At 39.5% G+C, this 23,379-nt stretch overlaps 1 protein-coding gene across 7 annotated transcripts in view; it reads right to left on the minus strand.

Annotated features, from left to right (window-relative positions):
* The window catches only part of NOX4 (NADPH oxidase 4), a 214,511-nt gene extending 195,912 nt beyond the window's left edge, over positions 1 to 18,599 (minus strand). The window contains exons 1-2 of one of the 7 annotated variants that reach the window (XM_004475779.3): positions 18,484 to 18,592; positions 17,777 to 17,872 (exon numbers count right to left, since the gene is read on the minus strand). In XM_004475779.3, coding sequence (XP_004475836.2) covers positions 17,777 to 17,872; positions 18,484 to 18,540 — 153 coding nt within the window. In that variant the 5' untranslated portion in view covers positions 18,541 to 18,592. Of the gene's footprint in view, positions 1 to 4,523; positions 4,540 to 17,776; positions 17,873 to 18,077; positions 18,214 to 18,305; positions 18,323 to 18,483 lie in introns of those variants that run through there. The other 6 variants (XM_004475782.4, XM_023583873.3, XM_058306162.2 and 3 more) reach the window with 6 other exon arrangements.
* Between the last annotated feature and the right edge of the window lie 4,780 nt (positions 18,600 to 23,379).

Below are 23,379 nucleotides of genomic sequence, written 5' to 3' on the forward strand. Positions count from 1 at the left end.
GGAAGGAATGTTTTATTGTGTTCAGAACAACCACTAGGGTCCAAGACAGGAAATCAAAAGAACTTGTTTTTCCTATACCTATAAATCAAGTTTGTTGCCCAAATTTAAAGGTGTAATTTGCACCATTAATAAATTATAATAGGAATATTTACGTAGACTATAATGAACATTCCATGAGAGAAAGATTGCACTTAATAAAAATGACTCTTCAGTGAAGGGCTATTTCAAAAGCAGAACACCTCACAAGTTTGATTAAATGTCACACCATAATGAAGAACATAACATGAGCAGCAAGAAAGCAGTAAATAATAATTGGAAGTCATTTCTTCTAAACTATTCCCAAATTAACTACCAATTCCGTGCTTTTGGAGTATATAACCCAAAAGCTCATGAATGTCCATTCATACCATCATAAACACAATTCATTCCGAATTAGGTTAGCTGGTTTCTGCCAACTAGGTGCCCCAGAAACTTTTTTTTTTAATATACTTTTTATTTATGTTTTTAAAGATACATAGATGACACAAAATATTACATTAAAAATACAGGAGATTCCCATATGCCTCACTCCCCACATACCCCCACTTATAACTATGATAATCTTTGACTCAAGTCAACCTTTCTTCCAATCTATGAATTGCCTTCTTTTTAAAACACTGTCTCTGAAAGAAACTATCAGTTCTAAAGAAAAAAAGCTGTAGAAAAAATTCATAAGCCAAAGGAGACCACATATATATGTACATATGTATGTATGTAGGTAATATATATATATAGATACATACTAAACAGACAGCATCACCTTTATATACATATATATATATATATATATACACACACACACACACAACTCTATATACAATCTATTATAACTTTATATCCAGGATTTCCTTAACTCAAATTTTTCTTATCTTTTATATGTCACACCCTTTGTTCTACCTTTCTAAAAATGAACTTTCTTCCCTTTTTGATAGAAATAAGGTCTTTCCCTTGAAAAGCTCACCAGGAGCAGGAAGCTGTTATGAGAGAGAGAAGATCGTAACAGGATATTATGTCCCAATTTTGTCGACCTTGTCTTTCCTGTGGCAATGCCAAGAGGGCAGGAAAGCAGAGGTTCACTTCTGGACCACATGCCTGGCTGGCAAAGCTAAAGCTCAACATAAATGGGATTCAGAACTGAGGATGACATCCAGGGGCTTCTAAAGGTAATGGTGCCTAGCGGAGAGGTCGCCAGACGAGAAGCCCGGGAACTTTTATCACGGCTAACACCTGCCATCTCTGTCAAGGTCACCTGTCTTCTCTCTCAAACCTAGAATTAAACAATTAAAAACACAGTCTTCACGCTCCCTCTCAGAGCTGTTCAAAGGATAAAAATGTATCAAGTGAAAACATTTTGAACTCTCTGGCTCAAAAATCATTAGTAAGAAAATATTTTGGCGGCGGACTTGGCCCAGTGGTTAGGGCGTCCATCTACCATACGGGAGGTCCACGGTTCAAACCCCGGGCCTCCTTGACCCGTGTGGAGTGCTGATGCACGCAAGGAGTGCCCTGCCACGCAGGGGTGTCCCCGCGTAGGGGAGCCCCACGCGCAAGGAGTGCACCCGTAAGGAGAGCTGCCCAGTGCGAAAGAAAGTGCAGCCTGCCCAGGAATGGTGCCGCCCACATGGAGAGCTGACACAACAGGATGACGCAACAAAAAGAAACACAGATTCCCCTGCCACTGACAACAACAGAGGCAGACATATTTTTAAAACTTCTATTAAATTAAACATGTTTACCCAGCCCTTAACCTCGATGCCTCTCTAAGGTAAAGGAAAGCGGGCTGAAGAGCTGCAGCGTACCTTACTTTTATTTACTGTTACATTTCCCTCCTACAGAAATGATCAGTGCCACGGGAAGAGCCTCGAGGGCAGGATGTATTTGGCAGAGCACGGTGGACTGGAAGGAGGCAGACCCGCTTCCTCTCCGTCACTGGTCCAGCTCATCTGAACACAACTGCTGAGTGTTAGTCACCTCTCAGCTGCTCTTCACCAGGAACAACTGTTCCAAAACCCTGCACCGTTCTTCCTTGTCTTTAAGCCATCTTAAATTTCTTAACATTCCTCCTAAAATTTAGAAGTCAAAGCAGGTATACTGGTGCCCTGTACATAGGGGGAAAATTTTTGGAAGAAAACAATACGCAGAGCAGTGGTACCCTCTTCTCTGGTTAGAATTTTAATCAAACTATTCACAACGCTATACTCTAAAACTCACACATTGAGTATAGTATACCCAATATTAATGTTTTTTCTCTCATGTCTGCTAAATATAGCCTACTTAAACATATTATCCATTTTACTTTTCCTGGCCTCAATGCAGTTTCTTACTAACATATTAATGGATTATATAAAATTGCCCTTAAATCCTATCTCTGCTTCCCAAATCACTAGTTTATAATCATGACTTTTAACTTTTGATAAAAATTGATGCTCTTCCTGTCTTTCTTTTGGGGGAAAAAAAAAAACTGTCCTGAAAAGAAGCTATCAATTCTAAGAGAAAGGACACTGTATGTATTAAAATGGCCAAAATGCCTCAGAAGCCCTACTCAGTAAAGATGGACAGAATAAACGAAAGTTTGATATAGACAATTTTATAAATAAACTTCCCTCTTGCAACCTGTTAAAGCATTAGACCTTCCAACGAACTCTTCACAGAGTTTAATTGGTCAGCACACAGTGACCCCATACTTGAATAGTTGTTGACAGAACAACGGATTAAATTAAGAGATGATATATTTGTAATCCTCCCTTTTCAAGTTTTCAAGATATATTTTCACTTTACTAGTTCTCAATTTTATAAACAAGAGCTTTGCAATACCAGTGCTATTCTTTTAAAAAGAAAAAGGATTGCAATGAGAGGAAATATAAATCAAATGTAATCTTTTTTCCCTAAAAAGCAAACACTGAATAAGACCATAAAAAGTCACATTTTGGGATTTCTTACAAAAAATAAAATAGCATACAGAAATATTTTCCCAAAGGTGTGAATAAATGTCTACTAGGACATTCAACACAGTATGATTTATGAATTAAAAAAGAAGAAGAGAACTAAAATGTCCAACAATAGGGAAATGATAAACAAATTGTGGTACATGCTACAAGACACAATGTAGTCACCAAAGTTAAAATACGTTAAGATTTATATTACGGAAATGAAATCATATCTGTGATATGTTATAGAGTTACTATCCACGTGTACATATATATATAGGTATGTATTTATATATACAGGTGTACATATAGGTAGATATAGATATATACATACATGAGTATTGTATAGGCACATGTGTCTGTATATACGTATAAATATATACAGACACATACTTGTATAGATATAGACATATATGGCGTAGATATATATGGTTACCTATAAGCAACAGAGGGGAGTCTATTAGTTCCTATTGTATAACCAGTAATCAATGCACAGAAGCATGCATTTCTTTTAAAATTTAATATATTTTAACAATTAAGTACAATTAACTCTAATAAGTACTAAAAATTCTCAATAAATGTAATTCAAAAAATGTTAAACTTATAAAATAAAAATAAAGAGAATTCAATAAATGAATAAATAAACAAAAAGAAACAACAAATGAAGTATACCTTGAAATTCTGACAGCATACGCAAAGGATATAATTATAAAAGCAGAGGATGCATCCTTCACTATGATGCTTTTCACAGCATTTTCTAGGTCAGTGAAATAACAAAGCACAGTTGGATGTCCAAAAATACGGCAATGCATATATTGCATGTTTTCATTTATTCAATGAAATATTAAACATAAACAATACGTTTATCAGTGAATTTGTGTTAATAGCGATAAATTTAATGTAATATTTAATGCTACATTTTAAAAGGAGGATACAAAACTGTTTATTTTGAATAATCACATTGTTACATAAAAAAACAAAATTATATTTAGGAAATACATCAAAATTCTAACAGTGGCTATGTATGTGCTGAAGTATGAATAACATTTTTTTGTTTCTTCCCCCATTTTCTATATAACAAACGTAAAAAATTATAGCTATAAGAAAAACTATTTTCTTAAGGAAAGAACATGGAAAAAACCTTGAAAGTAAAATTTAGGGAGTGATGTTATCTTTAAGTATTGAGATTATTAGTGGTGATTTTCCCTTTTTTCTACTTTTGTATGTTTTCCATTTTGTTTCTAAAATAATATGCATTATTTTCATGGAAAGTACATGATAAACTTTTTGACATTATCTTAGAAATATTTCCATGCATTAAGGTGGAACCTTACAGAAGTAGGCCCCTTTTCTTCTATTCTTTTGTTTAAAAAAAAAAAAAAAGGTAACTGATTTAAAGGATAAGAGATAGGAGAGGATAGGAGCAGGCAAGGAGCAGGAAAAAGGGCCAAATTATAACGAGTGACTGTAATTCCACGGAGGAAATAAAGGCGTGTTACAGATAACAAGGAAGAACTGACAATAGTCTCGAGAGGATAAGAAACAAAACTCACTGACCCTTTTACACTCCTGAGACTCAAGGAAGGTCAAATACCAAACAGGATCCAACCTTGGCCCCTTCTGATAGGTGCCATACCGTATTTCTTATGGCTTGGTTATCTTTTGTGCTGAAAGAAATACAGCAAATAGTGTGTGAAAACAAAGTACTTCAACATAAATTAAAATACTAATGAAGAAAATCCTAACATGCTGCCATCCACACACACACACAACCCCCAAGCAACAACCAAAAATACCTCCACTCACACTCCACCTCACAACCTCATGACCTAGGTTAACTCTTTGGGTTAGTATAAGTTATCTCCTCTACTTTAGAGTTCAGAAAGTTAGGGTGAGTTAGGCTGTGACATTTTGGTTTTGTGCCTATCCTTTTTATAATCTATTCCATTCTATTCACTTATCCTTTTAATGTTCTTTTATTCCATTTCCTAGTATTCTCAAGTTTGACATTATAGTTGTAATTATTGTTGCTTTTACTATAACTTAATTTTTTGTTTAAATGGTTAATATTATGGGCAGTGCATAAGAAATAAGCCATATAAATATAAAAACTAAAACACACTTAAAATATCCACTACATTCATCTCTAAGTTAGAGTGCTCAATGAAAACTAGCTATTAAAAATAAATGTCTCTTGGGAAGTGGACTTGGCCCAGTGGTTAGGGCGTCTGTCTACCACATGGGAGGTCCACGGTTCAACCCGGGCCTCCTTGACACATGTGGATCAGGCCCACACACAGTGCTGATGCGCACATGGAGCGCCCTGCCACGCAGGGGTGTCCCCCGCATAGGGGAGCCCCATGCACAAGGAGTGTGCCCCGTAAGGAAAGACGCCCAGCGCGAAAGAAAGTGCAGCCTGCCCAGGAATGGTGCCACACACACGGAGAGCTGACACAACAAGATGACACAACAAGAAGAAACACAGATTTCCGTGCCGCTGACAGCAAAAGAAGTGGGCAAAGAAGAACATGCAGCAAATGGACAGAGAACAGACAACTGGGGCGGGGTAGGAGGGGAGAGAAATAAATCTTAAAAAAAAAAACCAAATGTCTCAGTATCTTTTCAAACTTGAGCCATGCATTGAAATTATCTCCACCTTCATCTTGATCTGGCTAAATCCAACTGCTATAATAAATGAATAGAAAGCTCCTATGTTTTGTAATAATGTGAACAAATTAGGTGTGCTCCATTTTAAGAAAATCTGGTGGGCAAAGTCTTTAAATGATAAAAACAACAAACTACCAAGTAATATTTATATTCTAACAGCACCCTTTATGGTCACTATGATGCAATTTGAAGTAGCAGGAAATTCAAGGTAACTTAAGTGTACATCTCTAGGAGAGAGGATAAGTAAAAGGAGGTAGATACAAACTATGGACTACTATGAACTAATTAGAAATAACGGACCAAAGAAACATGTGGTCTAATAACAGAAGAAAAAAGTAAGAAACAGAATGGGTCCTATGACAGAATGCCATTTTTGTGAATTAAAAAAAAAACATACACATAAAAGGATGCACATCAGTCCCATTAGCAGAGAATGGGAATGGTGAATGAATTAGTAAATCAGTGCATGATGAAGCTAAAAGGGCCTTGCACAGGCCCTGAGGACAGTGTGCTCTGAACTGGGAGACATGTTTAACTAAATATACTCTATCTAAAATCCAAAAAATAAAGTTTTTTTAAATCTTTTGTATTTAGAGAAAGGATTTGCTGCTAAAGTCCTGAAAAATGAGCAACTTCACGTCTGTATCCGTCTATGGGTTGCCTGACAGAAGGTACGAAAAAGGCCAAAAAGCTAGAACTAATTTTGGAAACCAGCACAAAGAACTGTAACTATAAATAATTTCTAAATCATAACTAAGAAAACAAAAAACATGCTGCTGTTTGCAAACCATCTTTTAAAAACACTTCAAAATTTATACATTACACAAAATCAGATGTTAACTTCTCTCAGTTATTGGAAATTTTTAGTTAGCATGGACTTACAAATGGATTTAAAAATCAAAACATTCTTCATATGTTTCCCTGAAAAGCTAACAATGTCGGGAATTGATCTAGTATAATTTGCTATCAGAAAAAAAGGGAATTAAACTCTTTTAAGGACCTCACACTCAATTTTTCTTCCTTATCATATCTTAACTTCCCCCACATGCCATTTTTATAAGTCAAAATGTTTGGTTATTGGCCATTTTGGTGTTTAAGTTAATAATAGACATCCCAATTTAAAACTGAGGAAACTAAAGCTCTTAAGATTTCAATAAACACCTAAAGATATGTGCAATAAGGGGCAAATTCAAGATTTCAAGTTAGGTCAGTTTGTCCACAATATCTACACTCCTGTCACTACATCATACCTCTCTCGTTGATATTCTGGCTTTTTCACAGTTACATTGGCAATTTGAGCTCATCATTTTTCCATGTTTAGCAAAAGGCAAGAGCAGTCACTTGGTTTAATTAAGAATTAGAATGAATGTCACAGATAAGACTCTAACCAACTAATTAAATTTTTATATATCTAAAATCTATGGAAGGAAGAAAATGTATTTTCTTCATTAAGCCCAGTACACTCAAACTTTAATTAATCAGTACAAGTCTAAGACCAGTTTTCCTTAGGGCAAACCAAAATTAAGGAAACTTTGTAGATCCATTGCAAGCTAGCAAATTAAACTCTTTGAATATTTTCATTTGATACATTCTTTCACTTGCTTACATTTGGAAAAATGTACAAGATGAAAACAGCTAAGGAGTTAAGTGATGGGTTCTACATAGTCCAAGCCAACCCTAATCCCCCACAGAAAAATTCCAAGAAAAATATCCAGACAGACAATGTCCAACAGCAAATGTAATTTCTCTAGTGAGGGAAGAACATTTATGTTGAGGTGCTACATTCTTGTGGTTTGATATGAGTTGTTGTTTTTTCCCCCAGTTGGAGTGCATTAATATATTGATGATATCTGCTTTGTTTTTCCTTTAGATATTCAGAGCTATGGGAAAAAAAGAAAAAGAAAAATTGTACTCTTTACCTTTTCTTTGCAAAACACAAAGCCCTTCATGATGTACTTTGGAGCTCGTGTTTTTCAAACCAAGGGAGCTAACAAAAAAGGCCCATAGTAACTTATCAAAAGTAACTTGGCCAAGGAAAACCAGTGAGAGGTAAAAGCACTCCCATTTCCCTATCTCGTCAGCATTTTCAATAGCTGGTTCTCATTTTCTTGTTCGCTCTCAGTCCTCAGGGTACCTGCATCCAACCTGGAAAACCAAAATAGAAGATTGATAGATTTTTTCCAAAATTTTAGAGCGAAGAAGTAGGGCAACATGACATTCACTCATAAGATGCTAATAGGAGGACACACCAGGGACAGCACATTGGGGACAGGAGCGTTAGCAAAGAGAACCAAAAGCACAGCGTGGGGAAAAAGAAACATGTTGATTACTGCCTTTCTAAGATTAGTTAAATGGAGTTACCAGCAATTTGCCATCAGCTATTTGACAATTCTACCATAGGGAGAAGGACTGTAGTAAAAAAGGCATTCACCATAAATCATTTCTCAAATTTATCTTAGTGTTGAAGCCCTACCTTTTCTCTCAAATACATACATGCTTTCACTTTGGGTGCATCACTCCTCTCTTCTTGACTTCAACTGTATCATATCTTTGATATTCTTGATACATATCTGGAGAGCTTTAATAATTTCCAAATCCAGGAAAACCACAAAAACTTGCAAGTTTTCCAATATTAGAATGTGCTTGATTAATTCATCACAGATAGGAGCCATTGCCAAATTCAACCTTCCAATTTCTAAAAGTACTCCCAAATTCTATTGATCAACCAAAGTCCATGTTCCCCTTAAAGTGCTCATTTTTTTTTCCTTAGTCCCATTACTAGAATTCAGAGAAATTACTTTTCACAAGACACTAACATTTTATCACACTGCTTGAGTTTTATCACAGCTCGAAGTTGCATTAGGATGGATACTAGGAAATGAAGAGGTTCACCCCCCACCTAAATAAATTCCTCTTATACAGTCATCTCTTAGTTCAAGCATCAGCAAAATGATTAACTACATGTCACAGACCTTCAGGACACTACTTCAATGATCAAAATTGTAAATATAAACTATATCGGATGTTAGGAGTTACCTGCCATTGTTCTGTCATGAAGACAAAACCTTCTCTCATTCCTTTTTCCAAAGACTTCCGGGGAAGTTTTATCAGAGCACCACTGCTGGAGTTTTAAAAACTGGGAGGAATGATAGGAGATGGAAACTGCATGTAATAACAATCACCTTTCATGTCTGCGGTGCTTTAATTCTTCAAAGTACACCCTTTTTCCATTAAGTCATCAAATTCTCAACATAGCACTGTGAGAGAGAGAGGATTGTTTCATCATGAAGAGTTAAGTAAATCATTGTGGAAGGCCATGAAGGAAGAGAGCAGAGAAAAAACGAGAACACAGTTTTGGAGCTCTCATTACGTAATGGGCTTTCCATGTGCTTGAATTCATGGGTAAGTTACAATTTCTGTGTCTTAGCTTCTTCTTAGGTAACAGAATCTACCTTGTAGAGTAGTAAGGAACCTGACAGAACATTTGAGGAGCTTGGAACAATATCTGCCCATTCAGTAACTGTCAGCGCTAGCTATTGCCCCTAATTCTTTCATTACTTTAAGGTTCACAATAATCTTATGAGATAGGCATTAATTCCCTTGTTCATCTACCGAGGACTCCAAGGCTCAGGGAAGGTTAACAAGTGTTTTTTGGAATGAAATGGGTTACAATCATAACCTAGCAATCATAACTAAGTTGCCACGAGCTTTGTGCCAATTACAAAAAGCCGCACACAGCCTTCTCCCTCAGAAGGATGAGGAAGGCAGCCAGAGGTCAACCAAAGGACGGAAGTGAAAATGTTCCAGCTGAACAGCAAACTGGCAAAGCAACATCAAACCTCTATTTCTTAAGCCTCCCTGTGGGCACGGTACCGATGGACTGAAGGATCGCTCTCCCTGCCCGAGATGCCACCCACCACCCACCCAGGGCACGCCTTCCCTCTTTACACCGTTCTGAATTTATTTGATATGTATATTTATAAATATAAAATTAAAATTACTATTTAATACTATAATGGTATTAAAACTAAACACTAGTTAGTATTAATAGTAATAGCTACCATTTACTGAGTGCCTATTTGCCAGGGCTATGCATTTCACCCGCATTTTCTCAGGTAATCCTCATAATTAACTGGGGAGGACGGGTGAAGCCCTGTTTTACGGATGAGTTAAACTTAGGGTCAGAGAAGTAATCTACTGAAGTCAAAGAGGGAGAAAAATGCCTCGACCAGGACTCAGACTCATATCCGTATAGCTCTTTGCAGTAAGAACTATGGTTGTTTGACTTACTTCCCCAGAATTACCTAATGATTGCTAAAATCAATTTTAAAGCACAGGCAATGCTCAGCAGGACGACCGTGAAGAAATACTGACCACGGGTTAGAATCCTTAGCCTCTGCCTTTCACGTTGCACTGAGCCCATAAAGAAGTCATTTAGCTCTACTGAACTCATCCATCGAATGAAGGGAGTAGAAGAATCCTAGGGCCCCACGGCATCCCACGGGTCTCAAGGCTCCTTCTCTCTTGAGGAATGCATACAAGTCTAGTACTGGCCTCACAAGTGTCCAAGGCACAGCAGCCCCTCACCATCCCATGTCCCTTCTCTGGGAGTCAGGCAAAACCTCAGCACTCCCTCCCACCAAAGCCAGGCTCTTGATGCCAAGGTCTCAACAGTCAAAATGGGGTAGTGAGTCTGCTCTTTGCGGAATGCTAAATTATCTGATGTTCTTTTCCTTTGGGGGGGGGATGGCTGAAGGGGGTATGGGGGTGTCCAAGAGCCATGCTCAAAATTGTTGTGGGGTAGGGCTAAGATGAAAGCTAGAAACAGCAGGAAAAAGCATCACAGCCCCTTCCTAAATGGGACTGAGAAAGCCTCCTGTGCAAAATCATTCTAGAACGCTGGTGCTCAGCTGGGTTTTTACAGTGAGGATAAAACTATATAAATGCAAGATGAATGCCCCCCAACTCAGGCTTAGTTTCTAGGGTAGGACGGAAAAAGGGGTCAGGTATGAGTCAGGATGGGGTGTGCAAGCATGCCTCCGGCTTAAGAATAACCCTTAGACTACCTTCTTTTAATTCTAAGCAAATACTTATAAATAGATACAAAAACACACTAACAAAAAGGTACAAAGAGAGCCTAGCCAGAGGCATTTTGGGAAAATGAATAAGAACCCTTGGGTAAGAGCAGAGAATTCCCAGCTCTCAACCTGTTTGTGCCAGCACCTCACCCCTTGGCGTGAGCGACTGAGAGCCCGCCTTCAGTGTCCAGCAGATGTGGGCTCAGATCAGACCGAGGGAAGGACCTAATTACTCAGCATCCCAGTTTCTCAATTCTGTAAAGAGGGATCTTATAATTCTTATCTTCTAGAATAGTTATAAGGAATAAATGAGATTATAAAAGTGAAGAGCCTAGAACTGTGTCTGGCACATAGTATGTGATGAACAAATGGGGAGTTGTTACTAGGGTGAACCGCATGAAATTGCTGATATTCAATCATTTTTATTTAAAAATGGCATTTCCATATGGCTTGATGTTATATTAACGTTACATAGAGGCAGAAGAACACAGTGGTTTCAGTTAGGGACCTGCCTCTGTCACTCAGGAGGAAGCTACAGAGCCTCTCTAATGCAGTTTCTCAGCTGCAACATGATAAACTTAAAAATACCTACTCCACACGATGAATAGGAGGATGAAATAAATTAACTGATCGAGCTCTTGAAGAATGCCTAGTGATTAGTCCTCAATGAAGGTAAGCTCTATTGGCATTATCAGTACTGACAATAATAAAATTAAGAAAGTAGATTTGAACACCTGGAACTCATCCCACACTTCTAACCCTACACTGTTTTGGGTGGTGGTGATAAAAGAGACGAATACTCTACAGCAGGCATTTAGCTATATGTAACAAGGAGATTAAGCATGAAGCTCTAGAATTCTGATAAATTTTGTGGAATCAGAAATAATTTAACTAAAAATAAGTCTCATAATTCCCTAAATTGATCTGAGACAAGTATAAAACAGCTGTAATACTGAAATTTTATCTTATCTTGAGAGCAAATCAACAATTTTCTATCTGAAGCTGTCAGACATTTCTAAATATCATTTCACATCAAATGAAGGGCTACTGGTCCACACAGGGTGGAGTGGACCGTGTCCATCCTTGCATGTGTGCATGCAACTGTCCACTGCAGCAGGCTGGCTACAACTGCATAATGACCGAGCTACCAACTCAGCATGTGTGAGTGAGCAAACTGCTCCAACCTCGTTCTCCTACCACAAAAAAGAGGAAAAAACTAAGTAAAGATCTTTAAAGTTCCCTTCCAACTCCAAAATTCTGTCATTCTCTATCTACCATCAATAGATGAGGAATAAAATGTGTATACCATAACACATTTCCCCTGTCAATAGGCAGAACAAACACTGTTTTCAAAAGCAGAATATTTAGAATAAAAACAAAAAATAAAGTGCCACCAAAAATATTCCTTGAAATGAAACCACAGGGGCATGCCTGGAAAATTCTAGCTAGCCACTTTGCAATTCCACGCAGTAAAAGAGTAGTTAATGAACAAGCCTCTTTGGAAAATGACAAGATGCATAAATTCACTCTCAGCAGAATCAAAGCTACCAAGGCTAGCTGTGAAACCAATATTGACTTGAAGGTTTTGGTCCTGGGATTCCAATCTCTGGCCTTAAGAAATTCACATGATGTCAGGTTTCTCTCTTTGTAAAATGCGAATTGTACTATAACTCCTAGGACACTTAAGAAGGTAAGCTGATGAATGTTTCTAAATCACTTAAGGTTTGATGACTGACCAAAGAAAGATCTTCACTGTGTGTCACTAAAAGTTAGGAAGAACCTCAAAGCTCCCAACTTATTTCCAGTTAAAGTAGATATGTCAGTAAGAATAAAACTAAGGTCTGTGTGACCCTGCAGCAGATCTAAAACAATATCTGTGAGAAAAAGCAAAATAAAAATTAAATTCTCATCATGTTGCCATGAAAATAACTATGTTGAAGATGAATATCCCAAAGGCAAATGTTAGTTTTGGGGTTAAAAAAAAATGATATTAAACGAGACACATTGAATCTGGTAGGATAAAAAGCATTTTCTTCTCAAATGAAAATGTTCATATCAATTAAATGATATCCTTTAATTATTGTGATGTAAAAATATTAACTCAAAATATAATGAACATGAAGGTGAGGACTTCTATGGACTGTATTTTGAATTCAATTGCCTCAACGTTTTTAAAAATTTAGGAAACTAAGTTTCTCAAGGTTGTTCACAATACATTAGTACTTTCTATTAAACACAAGCAAATGCATCCTCCATTCCTTGAAAATGCATGAGAATGAATATCATCGTAAGAAATCAATGGCATTCTTTATTTAACAGGTCACTACGGGATAATGGAGGAGGTTACTGGTTGTTTGTGCTGCTGTCTGGGTACTTGTTTTGGCTTTCCTTAAAAACCTTTTTTGCCCTCTCAGTTAAGGTGAGAATTCCAGAACGCACAGCATGTCATCATGAACCATCTCCCAGGAAGTGCAGAGTCTGACTGCGTTAACTCAAGCATAAAACCGCCTCGACCATGTTACCTCGGGTCTGGGTCAGCCCAGCCTGGCGTGGGCAAACTGCGACTAAAACAGAGGAATACCACCCTTATTTTCTCTTTTAGCATTTCAGACCTTATTTTCCCTGTCAGTTCTTAGGTAAATTTTTAATCCTTAATATTGCTTTGAGAACACTCATTAGCTTATCTGGAAAAAAGCAGCTACTCAAACTCTGAAAAATAAATATTTCTACCTGCATTTCAAAAGCTCCCACCATCAGAAAAAAACCCAGAAGGCAAGGAAGGAGTCAAAGAGTTTCCAGTTACATACCAGTAACTAAAGCCTACAAACTTTTGATACAGTATCAGCTCCTGTTCTCAGGCAGGAGGAGCAAGAGGGCTTGCTCATATGCCAATGTCTTTTTTATTGGGCTGGTTATTTGTTATAAAGGTAAACGACAAGCGCACATGGCCATGAAGGTAGGATTACCCCCCCACGGTCTACACCTGTCCAATAGGGTAGCCACCAGACACGAGTGACCACGTGTGTGTGGAAAAGCCACCAAGGAATTGAATTTAAGTTTATTAATGTTAATTTATATTACAATTTAAAATGCGACACTCAACTGTGTTATTGGAAAACATATGTATGTTTGGAACAACTTTCATATGTGAATCTATTTTTTCACCTGCAAATTATATGTAATCTAAATACAGATCAAGTATTTCTGATGATAATTTAGTGATTGAATTGTGATAAGTCTTATGTATAACATACATTCACTATCTCCAATAATTAATAGACAATTTAAAATATCTCCTAATAATTCTTAATTGACTACATATTAAAATAATACTTTGAACATATTTGGTTAAATAAATGAATCAAATATATTATTAAAATTAATATAATTTATTTTTACTATTTTAATGTGGTTCCTGGAAAACTCTAAATTGTATATGTGCCTTGCATTATATTTCTATTGGGCAGTACTGATAAAGAATAACACTAAAAAGTGCTATAAATACCAAATGGACCAGTCAAGGAGTTAGAGCTACAGAAAACTGGGTATTTTCAGGGAAAAGCAGAAAAGGCCAGAGAAGAGGGCAGTGAAAGCCTAGCTGTGACAATGACCACTGAAAGAGATTTTAAGCAAGTCATTCAGTGTTCGCAGCCTATATTTCCTCACACATACAATGAGGAGGATACTTTCCCAACAGGGCAGTCACAAGGATTAAACAAAGTATTTGCTAAGCACCTGGCATATCACAGGTACGAATACAAAGTTGCTGTTCAATAGAAAACAGGGTTCGAAAAAAAGAAGTATCTTTCCATTCTTCTCAATAGCCATGCCTTCTTGCAAATGGACATATATAGAAATACTGGTTTTGTTTTGGTTTTAAAGTGATAGCAATCAAATTCATTTCCAATATCACCTTAAACTTCACCTTAAGGAGGTTTATAATAGCAGAAAGCTTATGCTCTTTTCAGATTTCTACATTTCTGTATTGGTAAGGTCATGTTCTTGCAAGTATTTGATAGGCTCTAAGAGGTACTCCTCTACGGCATTAACTTAATAACATACAGATATTAAATATGTAAAACATGGAAACCAGCATTATCTATTTTAAAACTGATTGTATCCCATTGTTATACTGTATTTCTTTGCAATTTGCAAAATGTCTGCAAATTCTTATACTATGAAACAATACTGAGATCATCAAAAAGTTAGAAGGGAAGCGGATTTGGCTCAATGGATACAGCAGCAGCCTACCACGTGAGAGGTCCAGGGTTCAAACCCAGGGCCTCCTGACCCCTGTGATGAGCTGGCCCATACACAGCGTTGATGCGCGCCAGGAGTGCCCTGCCACACACGGATGTAACCCGCTTAGGGGAGCCCCACATGCAAGGAGTACGCCCCGTAAGGAGAGCCACCCTGCGTGAAGAAAGTGCAGTCTGCAACAGGTGTGGCACCGCACACACAGAGAGCTGATGCAGCAAGATGACACAACAAAAAGAGACACAGATTCCCGGTGCCACTGACAAGAATACAAGTGGACACAAGAACACACGGTGAATGGACACAGAGAGCAGACAATGGAGTGGGGGGAGAGAAATAAATAAAAATAAATCCTTAAAAAAAAAAGTTAGAACAAAACAAAATTAAACACTCCTTCATAAAGCGAATACTAAAACTGTAGAGTTCCTTTTCCATGAGAATGCAATATTAGCTGAAAGATCTTATTCTAAAGTGGTTTGGCAGCAGAGGTAGCTCAAGCACTTAGGTCTGAGCCTCCCACATGGGAGGCCCAATGGGGTTCGGTTCCCAATGCCTCCTCAAAGAAAAGACAGGCAGACAGCGAGTGCAAACAACGAGAAGGGGAGAAATAAGTAACTAGCATAAAACTTAAAAAAATAAAGTGGTGTGGATAAGGAGATGACTAGGAAATGTACAACAAACGATTATTGGAAAGTGAGAAGTCTGGAAGTCATGTTTCACCTTCCAGCATGATGCCAAAAAGAAAAACCATTCCTTTCCTTTCCACAATGACTCTTTGTAAAATGTTAAATCTAGACTGGACAGCTTAAGGGGGGCCCCTATGGCCAAGCCCATGTTTCCATGAAAACTGATTTACAACAACCTCCCGCTTCTTCATTCTGTCTCCTGACCTTTTTTGCGCCTACTTTTCCATTTGACCCTATTATCATTTTTTCTTCATTCATCTGATCAATAGTTATTCAGCCCCTACCATGTGCCAGGTGCCTGCGGGCTGCAACGTCAAACCTCAGCAGGCTGTCATATTAACCAAATAAAAGTACTAAAGAGGGATAGAGGTAGAGGTGAGACATTTAAAACTTTATATAAAAAAAAAATTAGTTGGCTTATAGTTTATATGACTTTATATATCCCCATAAAAAACCTTCAGCACATCTAACTAGTCACCAAAATAAATTTGGAGTTCAGGTGCACAGCAACCAAGTTCATAAAAATTTACCTGGTTTCCAGCATAATTAATTTTTAAATAAGTCATGATTTTAGCTTACACTATGTAACAGACCTAAGTTCAAAGCTCAGATGCAGCTTTCCAAGTTGCCTCTCCTTAGATTTACACTAACACACGTATCTCCTGAGCAAGAGCAACATTTACCATCATCGTAGATACTATCATTGTAACTCTCAGAGTTATTTCCAGTCTCCCACTGCAAAATCTCATGTCCATTAACTTACAGCTAAGGGTAAATTTCTATGAAACAGCATAAAAATGATAAGTCAGAAAACCGCATGTGTTTATTAGGGAACACTTAATTTGTTCATTGAACTATTCACTTGTCAATTTTTCCATGAGATTGTAAGCAACTTGAGGGCAGGGGGCAGAGTCTTCAGGTACCCATTTTGCAAGCCCTGGTGTTCATTAGAGTTTGCTTGGCTGGTTGGCTGGATGAAAGGATGCATGGATAGAGGAAAGAAATAAGTGAGTGTTCAGATTTAAGAGTTATCAATGAAATGAGTTTAGTCTCTGAGATTTTTCTCACAACCTATTAGCTAAAATCACAAGTGTTAAAGTTTGAATATTTCATTTATGTGACTGAAATAGATTATGAAGAGTAATGCTTTGTTGTTCAAGATAAACCCTCGGTTAACTATTTCATCTGCTACTTATCGCTTCATGTGTGTCAGGCACGATGGCAGGTGCTGAAACCTCAGAATGAGTAAGTTCTGTATATAAAAGGGAAGGCTGATGCTCTGAATTTATCTGAGTTACTGTATTCCTAATTTTAAAGTCACTAAACCATGAAGAACAAAACAATGCCTCTCCTATTTAGAAGGTGTTTTCCTCCCAGATGAGGAATGACAACATCTGCTTTCACGGGCTCTAAGATTTTTCAGTATGTTTTATAATTTCTGCTTAGAAAATGGCACCTCTCTGTACAAAGGAAGATATCTTCAGAGACATCTTGCCTGTGGTCAAGGAGTCAAGCAGGGTGAGATAGGAAGGATGAGATCAGAAACATGAGGGAAGAGAAGAAGGGGAAATGTCAACAAGAAGGAAATCAGAGCAAAGGTTTGTACAGTATCATTCTCATCTTAGACCAGAACACAGGAACCAAGATAAACCATTAAGCTCAGGCAAAGCACCTGAGAAATGCCCAGAAGTAAACAACCTCCTGTAGATAACTAGTTGTGAGAATTGGCAGTAAAAGGAAACAGTGCAGAATTCCTCTGGATAAGTTGATGGGCTGGCTGAAAGTCCTGATAAAGAGGAAACTAAAAGCCTGTCATCAGTTAGTCCTTCTGGTAAAGGAAGATCCTTCAGGGCATTCTGCAGCTGGCAAGAAGTGGCAACTTCTCCCAGGTATCACCAGCCTGGTGTCAGGTTCATGTGGTTTCACCGACCAGATTTCTTTCTTTCTTAAGGGAGTCACTCTTTTTAACTTGGACAAGTGTAAATGATAAATCAGGAAAACTTCTCCTGACCACTTTTGGCAACAACAAATGTGGCTTTAATGAATGGAAGAACTGACCGGACTTGAAGCCATGTCCGCCCACACGTAACTCACTCCGTCTGGGGCCCGAAGTCCCACTTACCCCCAGCATCTGGTGGAGGTAGTGGTATTCGGGCCCTCGGTTATACAGCAGAAAGGTTTTCCAGAAAAGCAGGACATTCAGGGAGAGCCAGATGAGCTAAAACAGTCGGACACAGGGAAAGAGAGAACAAAAACTTAAAACAAGCATTTCCTGATGGCTGAAAACCAAAATTACCCTCCCTGGACACCATATTTTCAATGAAACCTCAAAAAAAATTAATAATTGCCGAAAGACTCCTCAATTAACCAGCAAGCTGAAAACCTCTGGGAGTGGGGAGGTCTGGTCTCGCCCAGGCCCTCACCTGTGACTAAGGGTGTGGGTTGCGGAGGTCTCCTAAATAATCTGCAGAACTCCTCTTTAGACTTTAGTGGCTTAGAAGTTCCTGCCATTCACGCGAGCGCTCTGTGGTGTTAAAATAACGTATCAAACCAAAGCCATCTGGGAAGAGGGCAAAGGAAAAGAAATTTCTAAAGGGTTAAAAAAAAAAAAAGGCTGCGTCCGCTGAGGGACCCCCTTGCCCTAACGTCACCTGCGCTGCGCTCCCCGGCGCCGGCAGGAAAGTTCCGCGCCTCGGAGGCTGGGAGGGCTGTCATCGCCAGGCCCTCTCCGGGGAAGGCTTTGTTAGCCAAGAACTCGACGCGGACCTCCCCCCTCCAGCTTCCCCCGCGCGCTCAGGAGGACCCGCCGCGCGGGGCGCCGCGTCCTACCAGGCAGAGGTGCTTCGCCCCCTCGTTGGCCAGCCAGCTCCTCCACGACACGGCCATGCCGCCGGCCGTGCGCGCTGCGCTCCCGGGACGCCCCGGCCGCCGGCCAGGCTGCGCGGCCCGCGGGGACCGGGGGACCGGGGGGCCAAGGGGGAGCGGGAGCCGGGGCCGCGCGGGGGCTGCGCCCGGGGCAGGGTCTTCCACGCCGCGGCCCCTGCCCCCGCTGGAGCGCGCTCTCCCGCGCGGCGACGCGGCGCGGGGCTGCAGGGCGCCGGCTCCTTTGTCCGCGGGGGCGCCTGCGGCGGCGGCGGCGGGGCAGGACGGCCCGGCCCCGAGCGGGAGGCGTCCCCTTCAGCCCCTGGCGCGGCCCGCCCCCCGCGAAACGCCGACCGAGGCGTGGAGAGGCGCGCGTGACCGAAGGGGGACCCCCGCGCACACCCGGACGCACGCGCACCCACGCAGGTCCACCGCGTTCTGGGGAATGCATTGTTTTCCCCCAAATGTGCAACTCGCCGCGTAGCCTGGGTAACGAAATTGGAGCTGGAGAGAGGCTTTTGTGTATTGGAGCGCCCCGGGGCCGGCCCAGCTCCCGCAGCCCGTTCACCCCCAAACCCGAGCCCCCGCGTTCGCCCCGGAGCCTCGCGGCCCCGCGGCCCCCTGTCCACCCCCGCAGCCGTCCGGTTTTGGTGCTAAGCATTTCAGAAAATTTTGAATAAAAAGAGACCAGGGGGCTAATCATAATAAAAGAAACCAGCTGGTACAGTTCTCGGGGTCTTTGGGAAAGCTGAGGTTCACACTATTAAGGATTTTGCATTTTATCACCTAGCATCAGAGTCTGTCTAGTAAGAGGAATCCTTTCAAACTTGTACCCGAGTGCCTGGAAGGTGAGAAGGGTGTGGGGTGACACCGGCTACCAGCCTACACTTCAGCATATTAGTGTTTTATGAGTTGACTAAGAATATCAGGATTACAGGATGGAAACACACACGCAGAAAATTTCATTTATATAGAAGAATATTTGACAAAAAGTAGGAAAAGTACGTAGGTGTTCAATAAAAATTCATTAAACCAAAAACTTTCTGCAAGGGGCAGAAATTAACCACTGGTAACCTAATTTCATGGATTTCAAGCTGTTGTTTGTTTGTTTTTTAATGAAATGTATCTTAAAACATTCCAGGTATGTAATTGAAGCAAAAATTTCATAAAATCATGCCACCTTGACTGCAGGGAATGTAATTACCCAATTAATTCCATGACCCACTAATAATTGTAACCTCAGTTTGAAGAATTTGGATCACGGGCTATCAAGCCTCCGCCGAACTTTCTGCACTTCTCTCTGATGTATGTCTCTTATGTCAGGTGCGATTACATACTGAGAACCGCCTCAAAGCCTTCTGCAGTTAGACAGCATAGTATTTATGAACGACAGACACCCGGCTCTTATGCACCCTGTGGTACCTACAGGACCAGAAAAGAGCACAAAGGACCTGTGGAGGCAGGGCAGGTGCTGGGGCCCATAGTATCCTCAAGTCACTCTCCGAAGCTGCCACCGTGGTAGGCTGGCCTGTGCGCCCGCCGAAACGGCGTCCTCGCGTTGCCTTTCCTGGGGGTTGAACCTTTGCAAACAGGACCTCTTGAAGGTGTTATTTTCCAAGGTGTGCCCACGCTGAATGAAGGGGCCCTATCCACCACAGCTGAAGACCTTACAGCACAGGAAAAGGGGCCCGGGAGGAAACAAGCCCCGAGGTATCAGCGGGCACCTGGAAGAGGAAGGAGAGGAAGTCCCGGGTGCGGGGAAAGCCCGGTAGCCCCAGCCTGGGCGGTGCCGGGAAGCCTCCCCCTCCACAGCGGGAGACGGTCCTTCCCCTTACTTGGCCTGTATCAGAGTCACCTGAAACGAAGCCACCATCCTAGAGCTCTAATTTCAGGGAGGGAGGAAGGAAATCTGGCAAAGTCCTTAGACTCGTCCTGAGTTGAGAGGGGTGAGACCACTGAAGAACAGTAGGATAAAAACAATAAAAAGGCATTTTAGAAGCTTGGCTACTTTCAGGAACAAAAAAGAAAAGACAAAAAGAGTGGAGAGTCCTAGAAAGGAACTTATTTAATTCTCATATACAGGATCATACTAAATTCTCGTGGTAGAACTTGAAGTGGAAGTTACTACCACCGCTTTGTAAAGGAGGAAACTGAAGTTAAAAGAGATTGACCCTTGCCTGAAGTGGCAAAAAATGGACTGACTCACCATCGAAACAACCCATAATAAGGGAAATTCTTTTTTTTTGAGTGATTAATTTCCTGGTTTTGTTCATTTCTAGCTACTTAAAATTAGTTGTTAGCAGACTTCCATTTAAGAAAGTTCTGATCAAATTATTTTTTAAATCAGTTTTATGGATACATATTAATAAAGCATAAATCCACTCAAAGTGTACAATCAATAGTGTTCAGTATAACCACATAGTTGTGCATTCATCACTCCAATCATTTTTAGAGCATTTTCATTATTCCAATAATAATAATAAATAAATAAATAACTCATCATCTCTCAATCTCACTATGCTTCCCCTGCCATACATAGCTGGTATTCCATTTCCTTCTCTCTCGTATACTTGTATTTATATTATATGAACGGTCTTATATATGTAATATCCACCATATTCAAATATGACATGAAGTTTTACTATCTCATACAATCCCATATTCTTTACTTTCTAGTAATATTCATGATCTTAGACTTACCCTTTCAACCAGTCATACCCATACAATAGCTCTCCTAGTCACAAACACCATATGTGCTCTCACCATTTCTATTCATTTACAAAGAGTTACAAGCAACGTGTTTCCAATTCACACAGATTAACCCTCAGCTTTCCACTGTCTACCCCCCTTCTAATTTCTGGTGACCTATATTCTGATTATAAATTCCATGAGTTTGTTATATTTATTATGAGTTCATAAGAGCTCAGTCATACTGTATTTGTCCGTTTGTGTCTGGCTTGCTTTGCTCAACATGACGTCCTCCAGGTTCATCCACGTTGTCATATGCTTCATGACTTTATTGCCCCTTGACAATGACTGCATATTTGTCTGTAAACACCACAATATGTTTAGCAGTTGATGGACACCTGAATTGTTTACAAATTTTGGCAATCATGCATAACTCCGCTATGAACATCGGTGTGCAGATTAGCGTCACTGCTCTCAGTTCTTCTGAGCTTATATGTAGGAATGGTATCGCAGGGTCACATGGAAAGTCTATATTCAACTTCCTTAGGAACTGCCAAACAGTCTTCCAAGTGGCTGTACCATTCTGCGTTCCTATCAACAGTGAGTAAGTGTTCCAATCTTTCCACATCCTCTCCAACATTTATATTTCTGAGACTTTTTAATAGTGGCCAGTCCAAAAGGTATGAAATATCTCATTGGAAGTTTTGATTTGCATTTCCTTAATCAATAGTGATGTTGAACATTTTTTCATGTTTTTCTTCACCATTTATATTTTTTCTATGGATAATTGTCTTTTCAAGTCTTTTGTCCATTTTTAAAAAGGGTACTATGATCTCTTTATATATATTGAATATTAAACACTTATCAGTTATGTGATTGCCAAATGTTTTCTCGCATTGAGTCAGCTGACTTTTCACCCTTTAGACAAAGTCCTTTGAGGTGCAAAAATGTTTAATTTTGAGGAAGTCCAATTTATCTAATTTTTTGTTGTTTTTGTTCTTTGGGTGTAAGATTTAAGAAACTACTGCCTACCCCAAGATCTTGAAGATCTTTTCCTACATTTTCTTCTAGAAATTTCATGGTTGTCGCTTTTATATTTAGGTCCCTGACCCATTTTAAGTTAATTTTTGTATAAGGTGTGAAATAGGAGTCCTCTTTCTTCTTTTGGATATGGCTATCTAGTTCTCCCAGCACTATTTGATGAAAAGAACATTGTGGCCCAGCTGAGAGGACTTGACAGCCTTGTCAATCAAAATTCACTTGACTCTAGATGTGAGGGTCAATTTCTGAGTTCTTGATTTGGTACCATTGGTCAATCTGCCTGTCTTTATGCCAGTACCATGCTGTTTTTACTACTGTAGCTAATTTGCTTTAAAGTCAGGAAATTAGAGTCCTCCAACTTTGTTCTTCATTTTTAAGATATTTTTGCCTATTCTGAGCCCCCTATCCTTCCAAATAAATTTGATAATTGACTTTTCCATTTCTGCAAAAAGGATGTTTGTATTTTTATTGGGATTGCATTGAATCCATAAATCAGTTTGGGTAGAATAGACATCTTACCAATATTTATTCTTCTAATCCATGAGCACAGAATGTTCTTTCATTTATTTAAGTCTTCTTCAGTTCCTTTTAGCAATGTTTTTTAGTTTTCTGAATGCAGGTTCTTGATGTCGTTGGTTAAGTTTATTCCTAAATACTTGATTCTTTTAAATGCTATTATAAATGGAAATTGTTTTCTGATTTCCTCCTCAGATTGCACATCTGTAGTGTATAGAAACACATTGATTGCTGCATATTAATCTTGTATCCCTCTACTTTGTTGAACTCATCTATTTGTTCTAGTAGCTTTGTTGTGGATTTTTCAGGATTTTCTAGATATAAGATCATATCAGTGAATAGTGCAAGTTTCATTTCTACCTTTCCTGTTTGGGTGCCTTTTATTTCCTTAGCTAGCCTAATTGCTTTAGCTAGAACTGCTAGCACAATATTGAATAACAGTGACAGTGGACATCCTTGTCTTGTTCCTAATCTCAGCAGAAAAACTTTCAGTCTTTCACTGTTGGTCACAATGTTACCTGTAGGTTTTCATATACGTACTTCACAATATTGAGCTTCCTTCTATTCCTATGTTTTAGAATATTTTTATGCCAGTTATCACCCTAGCATATCTGGGAT

This window comes from Dasypus novemcinctus, chromosome 10 (genome assembly GCF_030445035.2).
Source record: "Dasypus novemcinctus isolate mDasNov1 chromosome 10, mDasNov1.1.hap2, whole genome shotgun sequence".
NCBI lineage: Eukaryota > Metazoa > Chordata > Mammalia > Cingulata > Dasypodidae > Dasypus > Dasypus novemcinctus.